The sequence below is a fragment of the Rana temporaria genome, chromosome 6, assembly GCF_905171775.1.
Source record: "Rana temporaria chromosome 6, aRanTem1.1, whole genome shotgun sequence".
NCBI classification, from domain to species: Eukaryota; Metazoa; Chordata; class Amphibia; order Anura; family Ranidae; genus Rana; species Rana temporaria.
The window spans coordinates 26364566-26382841 of NC_053494.1; the positions used below are offsets into that span (position 1 = coordinate 26364566).

General features: G+C 43.9%; 1 protein-coding gene across 1 annotated transcript in view; it reads right to left on the reverse strand.

The window, feature by feature from the left end:
• Positions 1 to 18276, reverse strand: part of CASKIN1 (CASK interacting protein 1) — a 258277-nt gene that overhangs the window by 47248 nt on the left and 192753 nt on the right. The window contains exons 6-10 of the mRNA XM_040356493.1: positions 17595 to 17725; positions 13308 to 13416; positions 8169 to 8277; positions 6266 to 6360; positions 4580 to 4697 (exon numbers count right to left, since the gene is read on the reverse strand). Of these exons, the coding sequence (XP_040212427.1) occupies positions 4580 to 4697; positions 6266 to 6360; positions 8169 to 8277; positions 13308 to 13416; positions 17595 to 17725 (562 nt within the window). The remainder of the gene's footprint in view (positions 1 to 4579; positions 4698 to 6265; positions 6361 to 8168; positions 8278 to 13307; positions 13417 to 17594; positions 17726 to 18276) is intronic.

Below are 18276 nucleotides of genomic sequence, written 5' to 3' on the forward strand. Positions count from 1 at the left end.
ATCATAAATGGAGCAAAACACAGGCAAATAAAGCATCAACAAAAAAGGGGGCGATGAAAAAAATAAATATACAATAAAAGAAAAGATGACATAAAAACAGACCAAAATAAATGAATGGGATTTTCCTATTCCTAGGCTTGGAATTGCTGTATTTTGGAAAGGGTAAAGGGGTTGTAAAGGTTTGTTTTCTATTTTCTAAATAGGTTCCTTTAAGCTAGTGCATTGTTGGTTCCCTTTCCTTAGATTTCCCTTCTAAATGTTTTTTTTCTTTGTTTTCTTTGTCTGAATTTCTCACTTCCTGTTCCTCCTCTGTAAGCTGTTCAGTAAGCTGGTCTGGCTGACTAACCACCGCTCGGATGATGGTGGAAAGCTTACTGAGGAGAAACAGGAAGTGAGAAATTCAGACAAAGAAAAAAACATTTAGAAGGGAAATCAAAGGAAAAGGTAAGTGAACCAACAATGCACTAGCTTAAAGGAACCTATTTAGAAAATAAAAAACAAATCTTTACAACCCCTTTAAGTGAATGGCAACAAAGATCTCTATCGGGCTTCTTTTATTGTCAAGGGCAAAGCTGTCACCTGTACAGGCCAATCATCTACGGCCGGGGGAATGCCCACCCCACATCCGACTGTGGAGCGCGGAGTTCCCAGGCCGCAGAAAATTGGCCCATAGACATGACAGCTTCTTGGAGTGCTAGACATGGGTTCAGATCCTAGTCTGAAAACACAGAAAAAATCATCGTTAATAGGAACCGATAAGACTTCCATTTCTATCAGTTCAGAGTAGCCAGAACAATGAAGTCTGATTGAATCAGTCATCCCTTGTCTTTCTATAACTCTTGTGGGCTCCAGCAGCAAAATCCCTTTACTATAATTCCTAGCTCTGCTTCTTCAAATATCCCAACTCCTCCTGTAAATTCTCCAAAATCTAAAATAAATATAATATCCAGCAGGAAGAATTTGAGTCCTTCATAATGGTCACAGCAGGTGACCCTGGAACTCATTGCAGAGATCTCATCACTAGAGATGAGCTCAGGTGTGTTCGGATCCTAGTCTGAACTCACCTGAGCTATCCTACCAGGTAGCTGTCACTTTTTGCCCTGCCCCCGCAGCCGCACGTATACAAGAGACATGTATACATGCAGCTGTGGGGCAGAGAACCCCTTGGCCGCTTATGATTGATGGGGCACAGTGTCAGCTTCCTGGCAGGAGGATCCAAACACGCCTGAGCTCATCCCTGCTCACCAGATTTAAAGGCTCTAAACCCAATCCCAAAATTCCCATATACAAATGCATCTCAAACAATTAGAATATCATCAAAAAGTTACAGTAATTTATTTCAGTAATTCAATTCAAAAAGTGAAACTCATATATTATATAGATTCATTACACACAGGGTGATATATTTCAAGCATTTCTTTATTTTAATGTTGATGATTATGGCTTACAGCTAGAAGAAAAAACAACATTCAGTATCTCAGAAAATGTAAATATTGTAAAAAAAACTATATTGTAGATGCAGTGGGCCAGATTCACAGAGAGCTACGACGGTATATCTCCTGATACACCGTCGTATCTCTGACTTAGGCCCGTCGTATCTATGCGACTGATTTATAGAATCAGTTACGCATAGATATGCCTAAGACCTGACAGGTGTAACTGTGTTACACTGTCGGATCTTAACTGCAATTTTAAAATGGCCGCGGGGGGCGTTCTCGCTGATTTACGCTGAGAAATATGTAAATCAGCCAGATACGCCAATTCACGAACGTACACGGGCCCGACGCAGTTTGTTACAACGTTTACGTAGCGGTTTTCCTGGCGTATACTTACCCCTGCTTCTATGAGGCGCAGCCAATGTTAAGTATAGCTGTCGTTCCCGCGATCGATTTTACATCGTTTGCGTACGCCGATTCTCAAACCCGCTCGTCGCAAGTTACGCTCACGCCGAAACCACTGACGTCCTAGCGACGTCAGTGGGAGCAATGCACGCCAGGAAAAATCGTGGACAGCGCATGCACATTTAAAATCGGCGCGGGGACGCGCCTGATTTAAATAGTACACTCCCCCTAGCCACGGAATTTGAATTCCGCCGGGGGATTTACGATCCGCCACCGCAAGTTTGGAGGTAAGTGTTTTGTGAATTACCCACTTGCCTCTCAAACTTGCGGCAGCGGATCTTAAATCACATAGATCACGCGGATCTAAAGATCCGCTGATCTATGTGAATCTAGCCCACTGTGTCATGCTCTAATCAACTAATTACCTCAACACCTGTAAAGGTTTCCAAAGCCTTTAAATGGTCTCTCAGTCTGGTTCAGTAGGTTGCACAATCATGGGGAAGACTGTTGACTTGACTGTTGTCCAGAAGACAGCCATTGACACACAAGATCATTACTAAAGAAGCTGGCTGTTCATGGAGTGCTGTATCCAAGCATATTAATGGGAAGTTGAGTGAAAGGAAAAAGTGTGGTAGAAAAAGGTGAACAAGCAACAGGGATAACCACGGCCTTGAGAGGATTGTGAAGCAAAAGCCATTTAAGAATTTGGGGGAGATTCACAAGGAGTGGACTATGGCTGGTGTCAGTGCTTCAAAAGCCACCACACAGACATATCCAGGACATGGGCTACAACTGTCTCATTCCTTGTGTCAAGCTACTCCAGAACCAGGGACAACGTCGGAAGCGTCTTACCTCGGCTCAGGAGAAAAGGGACTGGGCTGCTCAGTGGTCCAAAGTCCTCTTTTTGGGATTAAATGTAAATTTTGCATTTCATTTGGAAATCAAGGTCCCAGAGTCTGGAGGAAGAGTGGAGAGGCACAGAATCCAAATTGCATGAGGTCCAGTGTGAAGTTTCCACAGTCAGTGATGATTTGGGGAGCCGTGTCATGTGCTGGTTTTGGTAAACTGTGTTCTATCAAGTCCAAAGTCAACGCAGCCCTCTACCAGGAAATTCTAGAGCACTTCATGCTTCCCTCTGCTGAACAGCTTCATGGAGGTGTTGATTACATTTTTCAGCAGGACTTGGCACCGGCCCGCACTGCCAAAAGTACCAAAACCTGGTTTATTGATCATGATATTACTGTACTGACCTGAACTCCATAGAGAATATGTGAGGTATTGTCAAGAGCATGGGTCTTCAAACTATGGCCCTCCAGTTTTTCAGGAACTACAATTCCCATCATGCCTAGTCATGTCTGTGAATGTCAGTGTTTTACAATGCCTCATGTGATGTGCAGTTCTGCAACAGCTGGAGGGCCATAGTTAGGAGATCTCTGGTCAAGAGGAACATGAGAGACGCCAGACCCAACAATGCAGGCAAGCAACCTGGACTTCCATAACACCTCTGCAGTGCCACAGGCTGATCGCCTCCATGTCACGCTGCATTGAGGCAGCAATTCATGCAAAAGGAGCCCCGACCAAGTATTGAGTGCATACTATACTGTGCGTGGACATACTTTTCAGTAAGCCAACATTTATGTATTAAAAATCTATTTTTTTATTGATCTAATGTAATATTCTAAATTTCTGAGATACTGAATTTGGGGTTTTCACTAGCTGTAAGCCATAAACATCCAAATGAAAATAAAGAAATGCTTGAAATATATCACTCTGTGTGTAATGAATCCTTATAATATATGAGTTTCACATTCTGAATTTAATTACTGAAATAAACTAACTTTTTGATGATATTCAAATTTTTTGAGATTCACCTTTAAGCTTAACATTTCAAAGGTTGTTCTTACTTTTCCACTTATGGGGTGACAACTGTCTGTTAATGGCTCTCCTGTATTTTCACCCTGTCACTCATATTTTGGCAAAGCCCATGTGGGTTTAAATATTTTCTTTCACTCTCCAGTATCTACCAAAAAACTGAACTGCTTGCTTGGAGTTTAGTTTTGAGGATACATGTGCTCTGTTGACAATGGAAAAAAAAAGGATTTTTGTACTCACCGTAAAATCCATTTCTCTTTCGTTCATAGACGGACACAGCCTTCATTGACCTTAGGGTTATGCTTCTTCCTACCAGGAGATCTCCTGGTAGGAAGAAGCATAACCCCTAAGGTCAATGAAGGCTGTGTCCGTCTATGAACGAAAGAGAAATGGTTCTGGGTGATTTATTTTATAAATATGCATTTTCTCCAGTTCTACTCCAACAAACTGGAGAGCAATATTTTGATGTGGACACATCCAACCCTGCGCACGTGTTGGACAAATGTTTAATGTAACCAATATAAGCCTTTGGAAAGGATGTAATTACACAAGCGGATGTATTAGGCTTTTGCTCACACATGAAACAGTTCCGATGGTGCAGTGTAAAACAAGAATCTGAAATAACTGATCATAAAAAAACATCATATTGCAGCAGTAATTAAATGCATGCTATCAGGATGTAGTCGAGATGCAACAATAGTGATAAAATATAGCAAAACCAAAAGACTGTGTAGCACTTGAGCACTGTGCTCCACTAATTAATACAAGAAATAGGGAGAATAAAGCTTTGTGTCTAAACCCACAAAGAGTACGTATGAGCACAATTGTATAGGGTACAATTTCTGCAAAGAAAGGAGAGGCTTTGCCTGTTCGTTTGCTGATGGCCTCAACAAGACTGGATGGAAAGTAGCCCACTCTGTCATTGCCCGTCCGGTTGTCATGGATGCAACCTTTCCACCGGCCGTCAGGATGCTGTTCCAAAACCTGCCAGCAGGGGGAGAAAGAGAGGTGACACATGCAGGAATTAGAGATGCCTTTAACGCCATTATAAGTAACTTGTGCAGCAAAAGCGTGCTTTACAAAAAAATAAAAAAACACAATTGAACTTTTGTGGGACAGAAGATGGTACATATGTTCCAGAACATATAACAAGTTCCAGATATCTCACAACCGATCAATAAACGCCTTTTGCGACTTTTTTTTACCAAAAATCTGTAGAAGAATACATATCGGCCTAAACTGAGGAAAGAAATTAGTTTTTTTTATATATTTTTGTGGGATATTTATTATAGCAAAAAGTAAAAAATATTGATTTTTTTTCAAAATTGTCGCTCTATTTTTTTTTTTGCGCAAAAAAAAACAAAAACGCAGAGGTGATCAAATACCATCAAAAGAAAGCTCTATTTGTGGAAAAAAAAGAACATAAATTTTGTTTGGAAGCCACGTTGCACGACCGAGCAATTGTCAGTTAAAGCGACACAGTGGCGAATCACAAAACTCCGGGGCTAAAGTGTTTAAATTACAAGCTGTCCTAATGTTTTAGCAAAAACAGATATATAGCTAGATTCAGAAAGACCGCCTTAACTTTGCGGTGGCGTAGTGTATCGTGTTTACACTATGCCGCCGTAAGTTAGCGAGGCAAGTACATGATTCACAAAGTACTTGCCTGCTAAGTTATGGCGGCGTAGCGTAAGCGCGCCTAATTCAAAATAGGCTGAGGGGGCGTGTTTTATGTTAATATGGGTTGACCTGACGTGATTGACGTTTTTTTAAGAACGGCGCATGCACCGTCCGTGTACATATCCCAGTGTGCATTGCAGCTAAGTACGCCGCACGGACGTATTGGTTTCGACGTGGACGTAAATTACGTCCAGCCCTATTCGCGGACGACTTACGCAAACGACGTAAAATTTTCAAATTTCGACACGGGAACGACGGCCATACTTAACATTACTAGTCCAGCTATTTGATGGAATAACTATACGCCTGAAAATGCCTTACGTGAACGGCGTATCTGTACTGCGTAGGCCGGGCGTACGTTCGTGAATCGGCGTATCTAGTGATTTACATATTCTACGCCGACCGCAATGGAAGCGCCACCTAGCGTCCAGCCTAAAAATTACACTTTAAGATACGACGGTGTAAGACACTTACGCCGCTTGTATCTTAGCCTAATTTAAGCGTATCTGGTTACCAGAATACGCTTAAATTTGTGTTGGCGCAGATTCAGACTTAGGCTGGCGTATCTACTGATACGCCAGCCTAAGTCTTTCTGAATCTGCCTAATAGACACCATAGGATATACTGCAGTCAAGGAAGAACTTTCACTTGATTCTATGTGCAAATCAAATGCAAGAAGAATTGATGTGGTAGCACAAGAAAGGGAAGAGAAGAATCAGATTGAATATTACCCACTGGAGTATACATGTCTGCCATGTCACTCACAGGATTTCTTTTTTTTACAAATATATTATGAATGTTATCAAATTTATCCTTTACATAATACAATTTGTACTCTAGTTCATTTAGCTGCTCTTTGGAAAAGGACTTACCGTGATCACATCTCCCATTTTGATATTAAGACTGGTCAAATCATAATTATTGCAGTAATCCTTCAGTGCCCTGACCTGCAGAGCTGCAGAAGCTTCTGGGGAAGAAAAAGTAGAGAGAGATGTGAGGATTTGAGAGCTTTCCGCCTGCGGAGCAGTAAGGCCCAGATGCCAAGTTCTCACCATAGAAAGCACTAAATCAAAATCACCCAATTAAATTATGTCGTTTATGAGGTATGATTTCTTTAGACCAGGATAGTTGGCAAGATCCTAAAGGACCCAAACACCACATATAGGGCACTATGGGCCAGATTCACAAAAGAGATACGACGACGTATCTCCTGATACGCCGTCGTATCTGTTGTTCTATCTATGCGACTGATTCATAGAATCACATTTTGACCAGAGAGGCAGCCACCGAAGACCTCAACCAGGTCTACACACACATACTGATATAATGGGTTTACCGCCATCAAGGGTACAACCCTGTTTTGGATTGACACCGATACCTGTTTTAAGCCAGTGGCGGCCCGTCCATAGGGGGCGCCCGGGCTCCGCCCCCCCCCCCCCCCACCTGTAGTCATAAAAAAAAAAAAAATTTAAGAATGTAGTTTTTACTAATATTGACTGCAGCGCCGCCCCCTCTGGCTCTCGCAAATAACACATTCATGCATTGCATGAATGTATGTTATTGTTGCCAGCTGCCGCTGGTCTATTCATGTGGCCGGACATTGAGCGCCGACCACCTGAATAACAGCAGCTGGTTGGCTGTGCGGAAGTGCCTATCAGAGCCTGTGGCATGGCACAGTGGTGCTAATTGATGGCATAGTGACTGCATTTGATGGCATGGCACAGTGGTGACAATTGATGGCACAGTGGCTGCGTTTGACGGCATGGCACAGTGGTGACAATTGATGGCACAGTGGCTGCGTTTGATGGCATGGCACAGTGGTGACTTTTGATGGCACAGTGGCTGCATTTGATGGCATGGCAAAGTGGTGACAATTGATGCCACAGTGGCTGCGTTTGATGGCATGGCACAGTGGTGACAATTGATGCCACAGTGGCTGCGTTTGATGGCATGGCACAGTGGTGACAATTGATGCCACAGTGGCTGCGTTTGATGGCATGGCACAGTAGTGACAATTGATGGCACAGTGGCTGCGTTTGTTGGCATGGCACAGTAGTGACAATTGATGGCACAGTGGCTGTGTTTGATGGCATGGCACAATGGTGACTTTTGATGGCATGGCACAGTGGTGACAATTGATGCCATAGTGGCTGCGTTTGATGGCATGGCACAGTGGCTGCGTTTGATGGCATGGCACAGTGGTGACAATTGATGGCACAGTGGCTGCGTTTGATGGCATGGCACAGTGGTGACAATTGATGCCACAGTGGCTGCGTTTGATGGCATGGCACAGTGGCTGCGTTTGATGGCATGGCACAGTGGTGACAATTGATGGCACAGTGGCTGCGTTTGATGGCATGGCACAGTGGTGACAATTGATGGCACAGTGGCTGTGTTTGATGGCATGGCAAAGTGGTGACAATTGATGGCACAGTGGCTGCATTTGATGGGCACAGTGAGGCTGCAATTTTTTATTTATTTTTTGTTTGTGCCCCCCCAAAAATTTTGAGCACCAGCCGCCACTGTTTTCAGCTCTACTGGTCCAGCACCTACCAGTATGGAACTTCCATAGGAATGAACGGCTCCATAGGAATAAATAGGGGTGCAGAGCACATGCGCAGGCTAGCCAGGGACAATTTGACTGACTGTGCAATCTAGTCAGTGATAACTGTCTGGATCAGGGACAGCTGAACATTAAACTGGGAGGGGGCTGGAAGGACAATGATACAAGTGCGAGAAGCGCCATTCTATATGTATTTCCAAAATATTCCTCACCTCGTAGCAGGTGTTTGATCTCTTTGCTGGCCTGGGTTCCGGTAAATTGATTTACTATATCCAGGGCGGATTGGTTGTAGGTGTTTCTCACATGAGCATTGATCCCGCTCTGGAAAAAAAAAAAGATAACAAAACAGGAAGTGGGCAAGTTATAGCACATGAAAATGGTTTTAAAGAAGACTTATGAGATGTATAAAGAAAAAAAATAAACATCCATAGCTACCTCCCTACTTATGATACTGCAGCTGTCCCACGCCAGCTCTAAGACCGAGAGCTGAGTGATCACATGACTTTTCTCTGTCTGCTCTCAGCAGAGCACTCTGCTCCTCCAGTGCTCACTGGAGTGCCAGGCTGAAAGGCTGCGCCAGCTCCTGATCAGGCATCCTGGTGAATCCTAACAATATTGTTTGGATCCTTCCAGAGCCTGGAGCAGCTCTGTGATGCCAGCTGACAGCGGGATTTAGCCCGCTGTTAGCTGACTGTGTCACTCACAGGAGTACAAAGTAAGTGTAAAAAGCTTTGGCCATACTTCTTTTAATGCTTTCTTTCCCCCTTTTTTTTTTTACCTGATGATCCTACCAGTAACACACAGTCCTAGGGCGGCAACATTCACTCACCATCTACGGAGGAGCAGCATTGTCACCCTATGATGAAATAGTACCCTGGTTTCCCTCACCCATCAACAAATTACGTATATCCAAAAATGTAACTTTGGTTGATTACAAAGTTGGGGTCTGGGGCAATTCAATGCGTTTCTCGAGTCAGTTCACCCACTTCATCAGGAACCATTTGTAACTAGTTACATGTTACACCCTGAATATGTTATGAAAGGTGAACTTTAATGATCCTTTAAGGCCTCCACATAGTGTTGTGGACTAAGCACAGATTTGCTTTAACCACTTGCTTACTGGGCACTTAATCCCCATTCTTGCCCAGGCCAATTTCCAGCTTTCAGCACTGTCACACTTTGAATGACGGCTCTGTAACCAGATGACATTTTTATAATTTTTTTCCACACAAACTGTGTGAGAGCTTTCCTTTGGTAGTATTTAATCACTGCTGGGTTATTCATTTTTTGCTAAAAGGAAAAATAAGACCGAAAATTTTGAGAAAAAAAAAACAGTTTTATAGTTTCCTACAAAAATGTTGAACACCTTCATTGATGGGTGTCACTGATAGTTGGCACTTATGGGAACCGATGGGTGGCACTGATAGGCAGCACCCGACGGGCACTGATTGGCGGCACTGATGGGCACTGGTAGGCGGCACTGATATGCATTGGCAGGTGGCCACTGCATAGCAGCAATGGCTTTCTGTGTATGGAACCAATGTCCCTCTTACAGAAGCCAGTTAGGATCTTCTGTTTACATCACGTGATCAGCGGTTATTGACTGACAGCTGATCACATGATAAGGAGCCTGGTTCGGCCCCTTACTCCGCTCTGTGATCAGCCGTGTAGCATTGACTCTGTGATCACAGAGTGCACGGCACACGCCCTGCAGCGGGCGCACAGCCAGTTCATGCACGGAAGGACGTACATGGACGCCCTCCTGACAATTAAGGCCTGCGCTGTAGCAGTCTTTCGGCTATAATACAAGCAGGAGGTGGGTCAAAAAGAAGTATGGTCAAAGCTTTTTGTCTGTACTTCCCTTATGTGTCACAGGAGTACACTTAGGGCCAGATTCATGTACATTTGCGGCGGCGTAACGTATAGCATTTACGTTACACCGCCGCAAGTTTTACGGGCAAGTGCTTGATTCACAAAGCACTTGCCTGTAAACTTGCGGAGGCGTAGCGTAAATCCGTCCGGCGCAAGCCCGCCTAATTGAAATGGGGCGTGTATCATTTAAATTAGGCGCGTTCCCACGCCGAACGTACTGCGCATGCTCCGTTTTGAAATTTCCCGCCGTGCTTTGCGCGAAATGACGTCGCACCGACGTAATTTTTTTAACGGCGATGTGCGTTCCGTCCTTTCCTATTCCCGGACGACTTATACAAAGAAAAAAAAAAATTTACAATTTGACGCGGGAACGACGGCCATACTTTAACATGGCAGGTCTAATTTTACACCACCTAAATAGCAGGTAACTTTACGCCGGAAAAAGCCGACTAGCGACGACGTAAGAGAATGCGACGAACGTGCGTACCTTTGTGGATCGCCGTAAACAGCTAATTAGCATACCCGACGCGGAAAACAACGCGAACTCCACCCAGCGGGCGCCAAAGTATTACACCTGCGATCCAAAGGCGTTCGAAGCCGTACGCCTGTCGGATCGAAGCCAAAAGCCATCGTATCTTGGTTTGAGAATTCAAACTAAAGATACGACGCTGCAAATTTGAAAGTACGCCGGAGTATCAGTAGATACGCCGGCGTACTTCTTTTGTGAATCTGCCCCCTAGTTTGTACTCCTGTAACCAAGAGTCAGCTGATAGCAGGCTAAACCTGCTGTCAGCTGTCATCACAGAGCAGCTCCGCGCTCTGGAAGGATCCCAACAATATCGTCAGGATCCACCCTGATTGGCAGCTGGCTCAACCTTTAAGCATAAAATACAGAGTCAGGTTAACATAAATTAATTCCTCGCCCTCCATTTGCAAAAACTAGTAAATTATGATTTCCATATCTTACATTGATGAGAAAAAAAGCAGGAGACAGCTGAATGCAAGCCAGATAAATGGCTCTAGATGTAGGTAATGCAAGCCATTCGTTTTGTATGCACAGTTGGCCACGGGAGAATAAAGCAATAAATTCCATCTTTTCGGTACTTGTGAAAAAGTGAAGCTATGTGAATAGGTTCTTTTTAAGCAGACAGCTCTATATTTCTGCTGGGCAAATACAGAGAAATAACGGGAGAGTAGGAGATATTTGGAGGGTTACATTGAGAACAGAAGAAAACTACAGGGACTCCGAGGCCTATAGCAGTCTATCTTATCCCACGCGGTCCCTCAGGGTCTTTCTTTAATGTTGCGAACGGTTGGGTGGCACGGAGGGACTGCAAATCTCTGGAGGTCATTAGATCAAAAAAAAAAAAGAATGTTTCACTACGAGAAATGTCCTCCAAGGCATTTGAAGATTAGGTACATTATTATTTTTTTCTTCCATTTTTCATAAGCATCACCACATTCCAAAAATGTAAATGCTTTAAAAGTGTAGAGAAAAAAAACTAGACCTGAAATTTCTTAGACTTTCAGCAGGAATTGAGATTCGAACGCTGTATGGGCAGGATAAATGTACCATGTTGATCGATCAACTTGGGTACAATCAGCCTGATGGATTTTACTTGCGATTATCACTAGCGGGCTTGCTCATACGGATAGAGTAGGTATTCCTCATCAGGAATACATTGATCAATGTTCCCTCTAGAGCAGGCATGTCCAAAGTCCGGCCCGCGGGCCATTTGCGGCCTGCATTCTGGTTTATTGTGTCCCCCCTAGTAATTCGGATATATATATATATCTTTTGTGGCCCCCAGGGCCAGAAAATATATATACTGGCCCGGATTCAGAAAGGACTTACGACGGCATATCTCCAGATACGCCGTCGTAAGTCCAAATGCGCACCGTCGTATCTATGCGCTTATTCAGGAACTGAGATACGCCAGAATTTTGCAAGATACGACCGACGTAAGTCTCCTTACGCCGTCATATCTTGGGTGCATATTTACGCTGGCCGCTAGGGGCGCTTCCGTAGATTTACGCGTCGAATATGTAAATGAGCTTGATAGGCCGATTCGCGAACGTACTTGCGCCAGTCGGATTTAGCAACGCGTTTACGTAAGGCTTACGTCCGGCGTAAGTTTACCCCTCATAAAGCAGGGGTAAGTCATGTTAAGGTATGCACGTCGGAACAGCGTCGTATTTTACGTTGTTTGCGTAAGTCGTACGTGAATGGGGCTAGGTTACGTTCACGTCGAAAGCATTGAGCCAACGTATATTAGGGAGTATTTGCGACGTGATTCTGAGCATGCGCCGTTTGATCGGCCATGCATTTACATGGGGTCACGCTTCATTATAATACAACACGCCCACTGCCTTGCTACTTTGAATTACGCTGGCTTATGCCGGCCCATTTACGTTACGCCAGCGTACATATGGGAGCAAGTGCTTTGTGAATACAGTACTTGCCTCTCTACGTTATTTCGGCGTAGCGCATATGAGATGCGCTACGCCCGCTCAAAGATACGCCAATGTATCTTAATCCCGGCCACTGTATTTATCGGAGCTGCCTCGGAGGGGACAGAGAGGGGGCGGGATGAGTGCTATCAGATTACATACAAGAGACTCTCCTGTTTACTCGGCGGCATCTGTAATAGAAAGTTCTGTCTCCTGGGCTGCAATTGGACGACTGTTCTGTCTATCATAGGAGGTGGGACTTTGTATTAAAGATCAGGCTGCACCGATGGCAATGGTGAGGCTACATTCTTGGAAATGGTGAGGCTGCATTCAAGCAAAGGTGAGGTTGCATTCATGGCAATGGTGAGACTGCAGATGGGCACTGATGGGAACTGACCCTTATTTTGCTTCACAGTTCTTAATTTAAATGTATTTTTTTCCTGAAACTTCCCTCTTAAAGTGAAGGTGTGTGTTATACGCCAATAAATACGGTATATCCAAATAACACGCCTGAGATCATCTCTTCACCACACACAGTCACAAAGGCAAGAGAATTCTTGTTGGGCGGTGTATTAGTTGCTCGGACGAAAACACACTTAGACCGAATTTTAATGGATCAAAGAATTTCAGGCCAAATGATCGGCCCTCACACATGTTCACTTCATCAAATCTGGCCCTCTTTGAAAAAAGTTTGGACACCCCTGCCCTAGAGCAACCATCCATTGGGTGTTGGTACCCTATAATCATGAAACTACCAACCCGATCAGCTTGTGATTGTTATTACACGTCTGTGGGCAGCTTTAGGGCCTCTACATCAAAGGTGTTGAAAAGGTAAGGAGATGCCCTAAGTAACTATTCAGCCCAGCTTAGTAAATAGCCATTTTGTGCTATAACCTTTTGTACCACATGAGGAGGAGTGACCCATGAGTGCCCCCTCCCCCGCCTTTTGGATCTCCATGTATATAGAAACGTAGGTGCTTTTAGAAAATAACTTGAAGCCCCTGGAATTGAAAATATAGAAGACTTACATCCAAGAGAAGCCGAACGACCTCCGTCTTTCCACATAGAGCTGCTTCATGGAGGGCTGTTCCAGATTTGGTTTGCCTATTGATGTCTATGCCAGCTTGTAACAGAAGCCTGATGAGTAAAATGAAAAATAAAAAAAAGTCACAAAAGATAGAAAAAATATATATGAAAAAGAGAGAGTCTGATGCCGCGTACACACGGTCGTTTTTCGGCATGAAAAAAACGAAGTTTTTCCAACTTCATCATTAAAAACGACGTTGCCCACACACCATCGTTTTTGAAAAATGATCTAGCAAAGCGCGGTGACGTACGACACGTACGACGGCACTATAAAGGGGAAGTTCTATTCGCCTTTGGGCTGCTTTAGCTGATTTCTTGTTAGTAAAAGACGATTCGCGCTTTTTTGTCTGTTACAGCGTGATGAATGTGCTTACTCCATTATGAACGGTAGTTTTACCTGAACGAGCGCTCCCGTCTCATAACTTGCTTCTGTGCATGCGCGGGTTTAAAACGTTGTTTTTGCCCACACACGATCATTTTTAACAACACGAAAAACAACATTTTAAAAAACAACGTGAAAAAATCCAGCATGTTCGAATTCAGAAGCCGAAAAAGGATGTGAAGCCCACACACGATCATTTTAAATGACGTTTTTAAAAACTTTGTTTTTTTTTCATGCCAAAAAATGATCGTGTGTACGCGGCATAAGAGATTATCAAATTTATTTTATTGCACACTTTTCTGTTGAGGTGTGTTGCATCAAATGGCAAGTTTAAAAGAGAAGTATGGGTTTGTAAAAAACAAAACAAAACAAAAACAGTTAGCCCCCGTTCACACCTAGGCGTATATACGCCTGTAGTGCGACGCCGCTGCAGCCCCGAGACGCTGGAGGGATGATTTAACATGCACCTCTATGGAGATGGTTCACATCTCCACGCCGAACGCTGTACGCCTGCCGCCTGAAAACAAGTCCCGGACCTTTTTTTCAGGCAGCTTTCGGCGTTCGGCATAGGAGATGTAAACCATCTCCATAGAGGTGCATGTTAAATCATCCCTCCAGGATCCAGGCTGCATTCACAATCGCGGCGTTTTGTCGCCGCAATTCGCGGGACAAAACGCCACGATTTTGTACGCCAAGGTGTGAATGCAGCCTTATACCCACCTAGATGGATGCAGCATTGATCCGTTCTTCATCAATTTAGGCCAATAAATATTGCTACATGTGTTTGGTAAAAAAAAAAAAAATCCCAAAAAGCGTATATTGATTGGTTTGTACAAACGTTACAGGGTCTACAAACTATGGGATATTTTATATTTTATTTTTTTACTAGTAGTGGCAGTGATCAGCGAGATTGCCATGGACAAATCAGACACTGACTGACACTTTTGAGGGGACCAGTGACACGAATACAGTGATCAGTGCTAAAAAAAATATGCACTGTCACTGTACTAATGACACTGGCTGGGAAAGAGTTAACATCAGGGGCAATGAAAGGGTTAAATGTGTCCCTAGGGAGTGCTCAGCAGGAACACAAGATCTCTGTCTTCCATACTAACAGAACCATGATCTGCCTTGTTTACATAGGCAGACTGCCGTTCTGCCTCTGTCAGGAACAATCGGGGGGTCCCGGCATATACACAATTGGTGTATATATCTGCAACAGATCCAAACTTTGTATAACTTTTGCTTGCTCTTCTTATTTTTTTCTGCAACCTCAGTATTTACAGCCGACTTTAATACTGCAGTGATGGGTCTTACCATAGCTGAGACTTGTATAATAGCAATGTACAGTACAATATAGATAGCAGTGTGAGTGTTATAGTTCTCTCATAACTCTGCCATTTTCTCCGGCTCCCTTTTTACAACTACCAAACACGTTGTCGGGATCCTAACAGCCTGCTATATATCACTCTTATTGGCTGCTTAAAGCCACAATATAAGATCCTCGATTATTTTCTGAGCTTTAGACGGCTGTCTTTTATACAGGGACACCCGAAAATAATAACGTCTTCTCGGTTTTTGGCCAAATATTTCAAAAGCAGAGGTAAGAAAACACTGAAAAACAAATCTCCAGTCTATATAATATTTAGAGTGCGAAGGATCCGTTTTTGCAAAAGCTATAGCCCTTCTACTTCTGGATCGCTGACCGTACATAGAACAGTGGAAAGCACCGGAATGTAAATTCAATGACTTGCTTTTTTTGGCTTTTAAATAGGCCTTGTAGTCAACTGACAATAAAAAAAGTGTGGTTACCGGTCTTTTATGGGTGGATAAATGAAGAGCAATACAAAAAGGCAAAAAAGCAATCTAGGCTGGCCATAGACAGCTTGAATCATGGCCGGTTCAGCAGGAACCAGCCGAGATTCGAACCATGTGTGGCCAGGCTGAACCGGATTCACTTGCGATTATCACTAGCGTGGCTATAGCCGCTAGCAATAATCACTGTCTCCTCCTGGCGGGGATGGCTTCCGCGGCCCTCGCTCACCAGTAGCACACAATTGCTCGGCAGGAGGGATTCCCCTGTCAGCACTATTTGTGTTATTGGGGAGTCGTGCAAATTTCTATCCTGCAACTTGTGGTTGCAGGTAAGACATTTGCACTATCTATGGCCTGCCTTAGCTTTCTTAGAGAAAATGTGGCTTCAGGCTCCCATCAGTGCTGCTCACATGACCTAGCATGGGTGCTCAACCTGTGGCCCCCCAGCTGTTGCAGAAATACAAGTTCCGTGAGGCAATGCAAGGCTGATGGTTACAAGCATGACTCCCAAAGGCAGAGGCATGATGGCACTTGTAGTTCAGCAACACGCCCACAGGTTGAGCACCTATGACCTAAGGCCTAGGCATCTGGTCAAGTGAAGTCTGCTGAAGGGGAGGACTGCTCAAGCTGAACTTTGCCTCCCCTTTTAGCAGAGTTCACATAAGCAAATGCCTAGGTACTCGGGTATTTCAGCCTTTGAAATTTTGCCCTTGTTTTGTCGTTGTGTGACAAAACGCACAAGAATTGCAGCAAAACACAAGTGTAAATTTGATCCTGACTCAGGGCCAAAATTTGGTCCCTGAGCTCCTTGGGAGTATCAATCTCACATAGGGCAGCCTATTCAAGTGAATGGACTTCCCTATGCTGGACACGCTTTTCTACGTGCATTCCTCCTAAGTGATATGTGAATGGGGCATTAAAGTGAATGTAAAGCTTTGTTTTATTCCTCCACTGTGCAGCTTGTTTTGCACAGAGTGGCCCCCGATCCGCGACTTCTGGGGTCCCTCGGTGGTTCCTCCCCACATCAGATAACCCCTCTAGGAGATGCGCTCTCCCCGGGGGGTTACCTTGCGGGTGCGCTCCTGAGTCATTCCTTCGGTGTCCATAGCCGCCGAATGCTGGACTTGTCCCCACCCCCCGCGTCAGTGGATTTAATTTACAGCAGCGGGAGCCAGTGGCTGCGCTGCTATCAATCTACCCAATCAAGAGCCGGGACCCCGTGGAGAGAGGGACAGCGCCTCACCACCGAGTGAAGTCCACGGCTCAGGTAAGTAAAACGGGGGGCTGGGGGGCCGATGACTGCCAGAAGTTTTTTCACCTAAATGCATAGGAAAAAACATGAGTGTTTACAACCCCTTTAAGGCCTGTACGCAATATCAGAAAAATTAAAAATACTGCTTTTAAAGCGATCGTAATCAATTCATTTGCATATTGGCAACTTTCTTAATAGGAACTGTTTGGAGACTTAAATAATGTATTCAATAACTATAGAAAATAACTTATTGACAACAGAGCTCTTTATTAACGTATATCTCAGCCATTATTTTTTTTTAATTTTGGATAAAACAGGGCAAGATTACAACCACTGTCAGTTTGTTTATTCATTTATTTATTTTTGGTCTCACGTCTCTTCAGGGAGATATCCCTTCATTTTCTATCTTGAAGATGCTAAAGGGGGTTAAAGGATATCTTTTCAATGTGTGGGATATCCCCACAATTGTCATGGGAAAAAGTGCACCCATTGGAAAATTTACTCTCCCTTCCTGGTCTGATGCAACTCAAAAGTTTGGATTCCTCATCACTTTTGCTCCCAGGGACATTTATGATCAGGGCAGTTAGAGAGATTGTATTTCCCTAATGGGGAGAGCAATACAAACCTGACAAAGGCTCTAACCTCTTACCACTTTATCCTATTCTAGGGGGGGAAAAAAAGTTTTGCCCTTGGTTATAGTTTATTGGAGTCAGTTCCAAGAGTGTTAATAATCAAACTCATTGTGCAAATTCTATTCCACATAAACAAATCAACACTCACCTAATGATATCAATATGTCCGTTCTTAGCTGCGAGATGCAGAGGGCTGGTCCCATTGGGGTCTGTGCTGTCTCCAGGCTTAGGTTCTAGCAATGCTGCACACATGTTACTGTTTAACAACAGCTGAACAACCTGCAAAGAAACGAGTGCTTATTCCTGCACGTATATACAGTATACAGTACACCTGCATTCCAATTGCCGGCTTTGACCTTCTGTCTTTGTCTCTCTACCAATGTAGTACAGCAGAATCCGAGCATGTACTGAGAGAAAAAGCGGCTTATAAAACTGTGTTAAAACATAACAATTGAATGTGTGCTGGAAAAGGAGCAGCTTTGATTTAGTTGTTATGGTATCCCACAACTTAAAGGACGACAATACATTTATACATATCTCCCAACTGTCCTGATTTCGAGGAACTGTCCCTGATTTGGAACAATGTCCCTCTGTCCCTCATTCCTCCTCATTTGTCCCTCATTTTAGTCTGATCTATATAGTTTTACATAAAATGCACTTTTTATTTTTTTTACAAAAGAGCCGATTGCTGGCTCTAAGAAACGTTGTGGGCATCACCCCGGTATAACCACTGGAAGTCCAGCGATGTATGGGTATGTCACTGGTCCTAGAGTGAGTATTCTACTTGGTGTACTCGAGCAAGCTACGCAGATAGCAACAATTTAACAAAA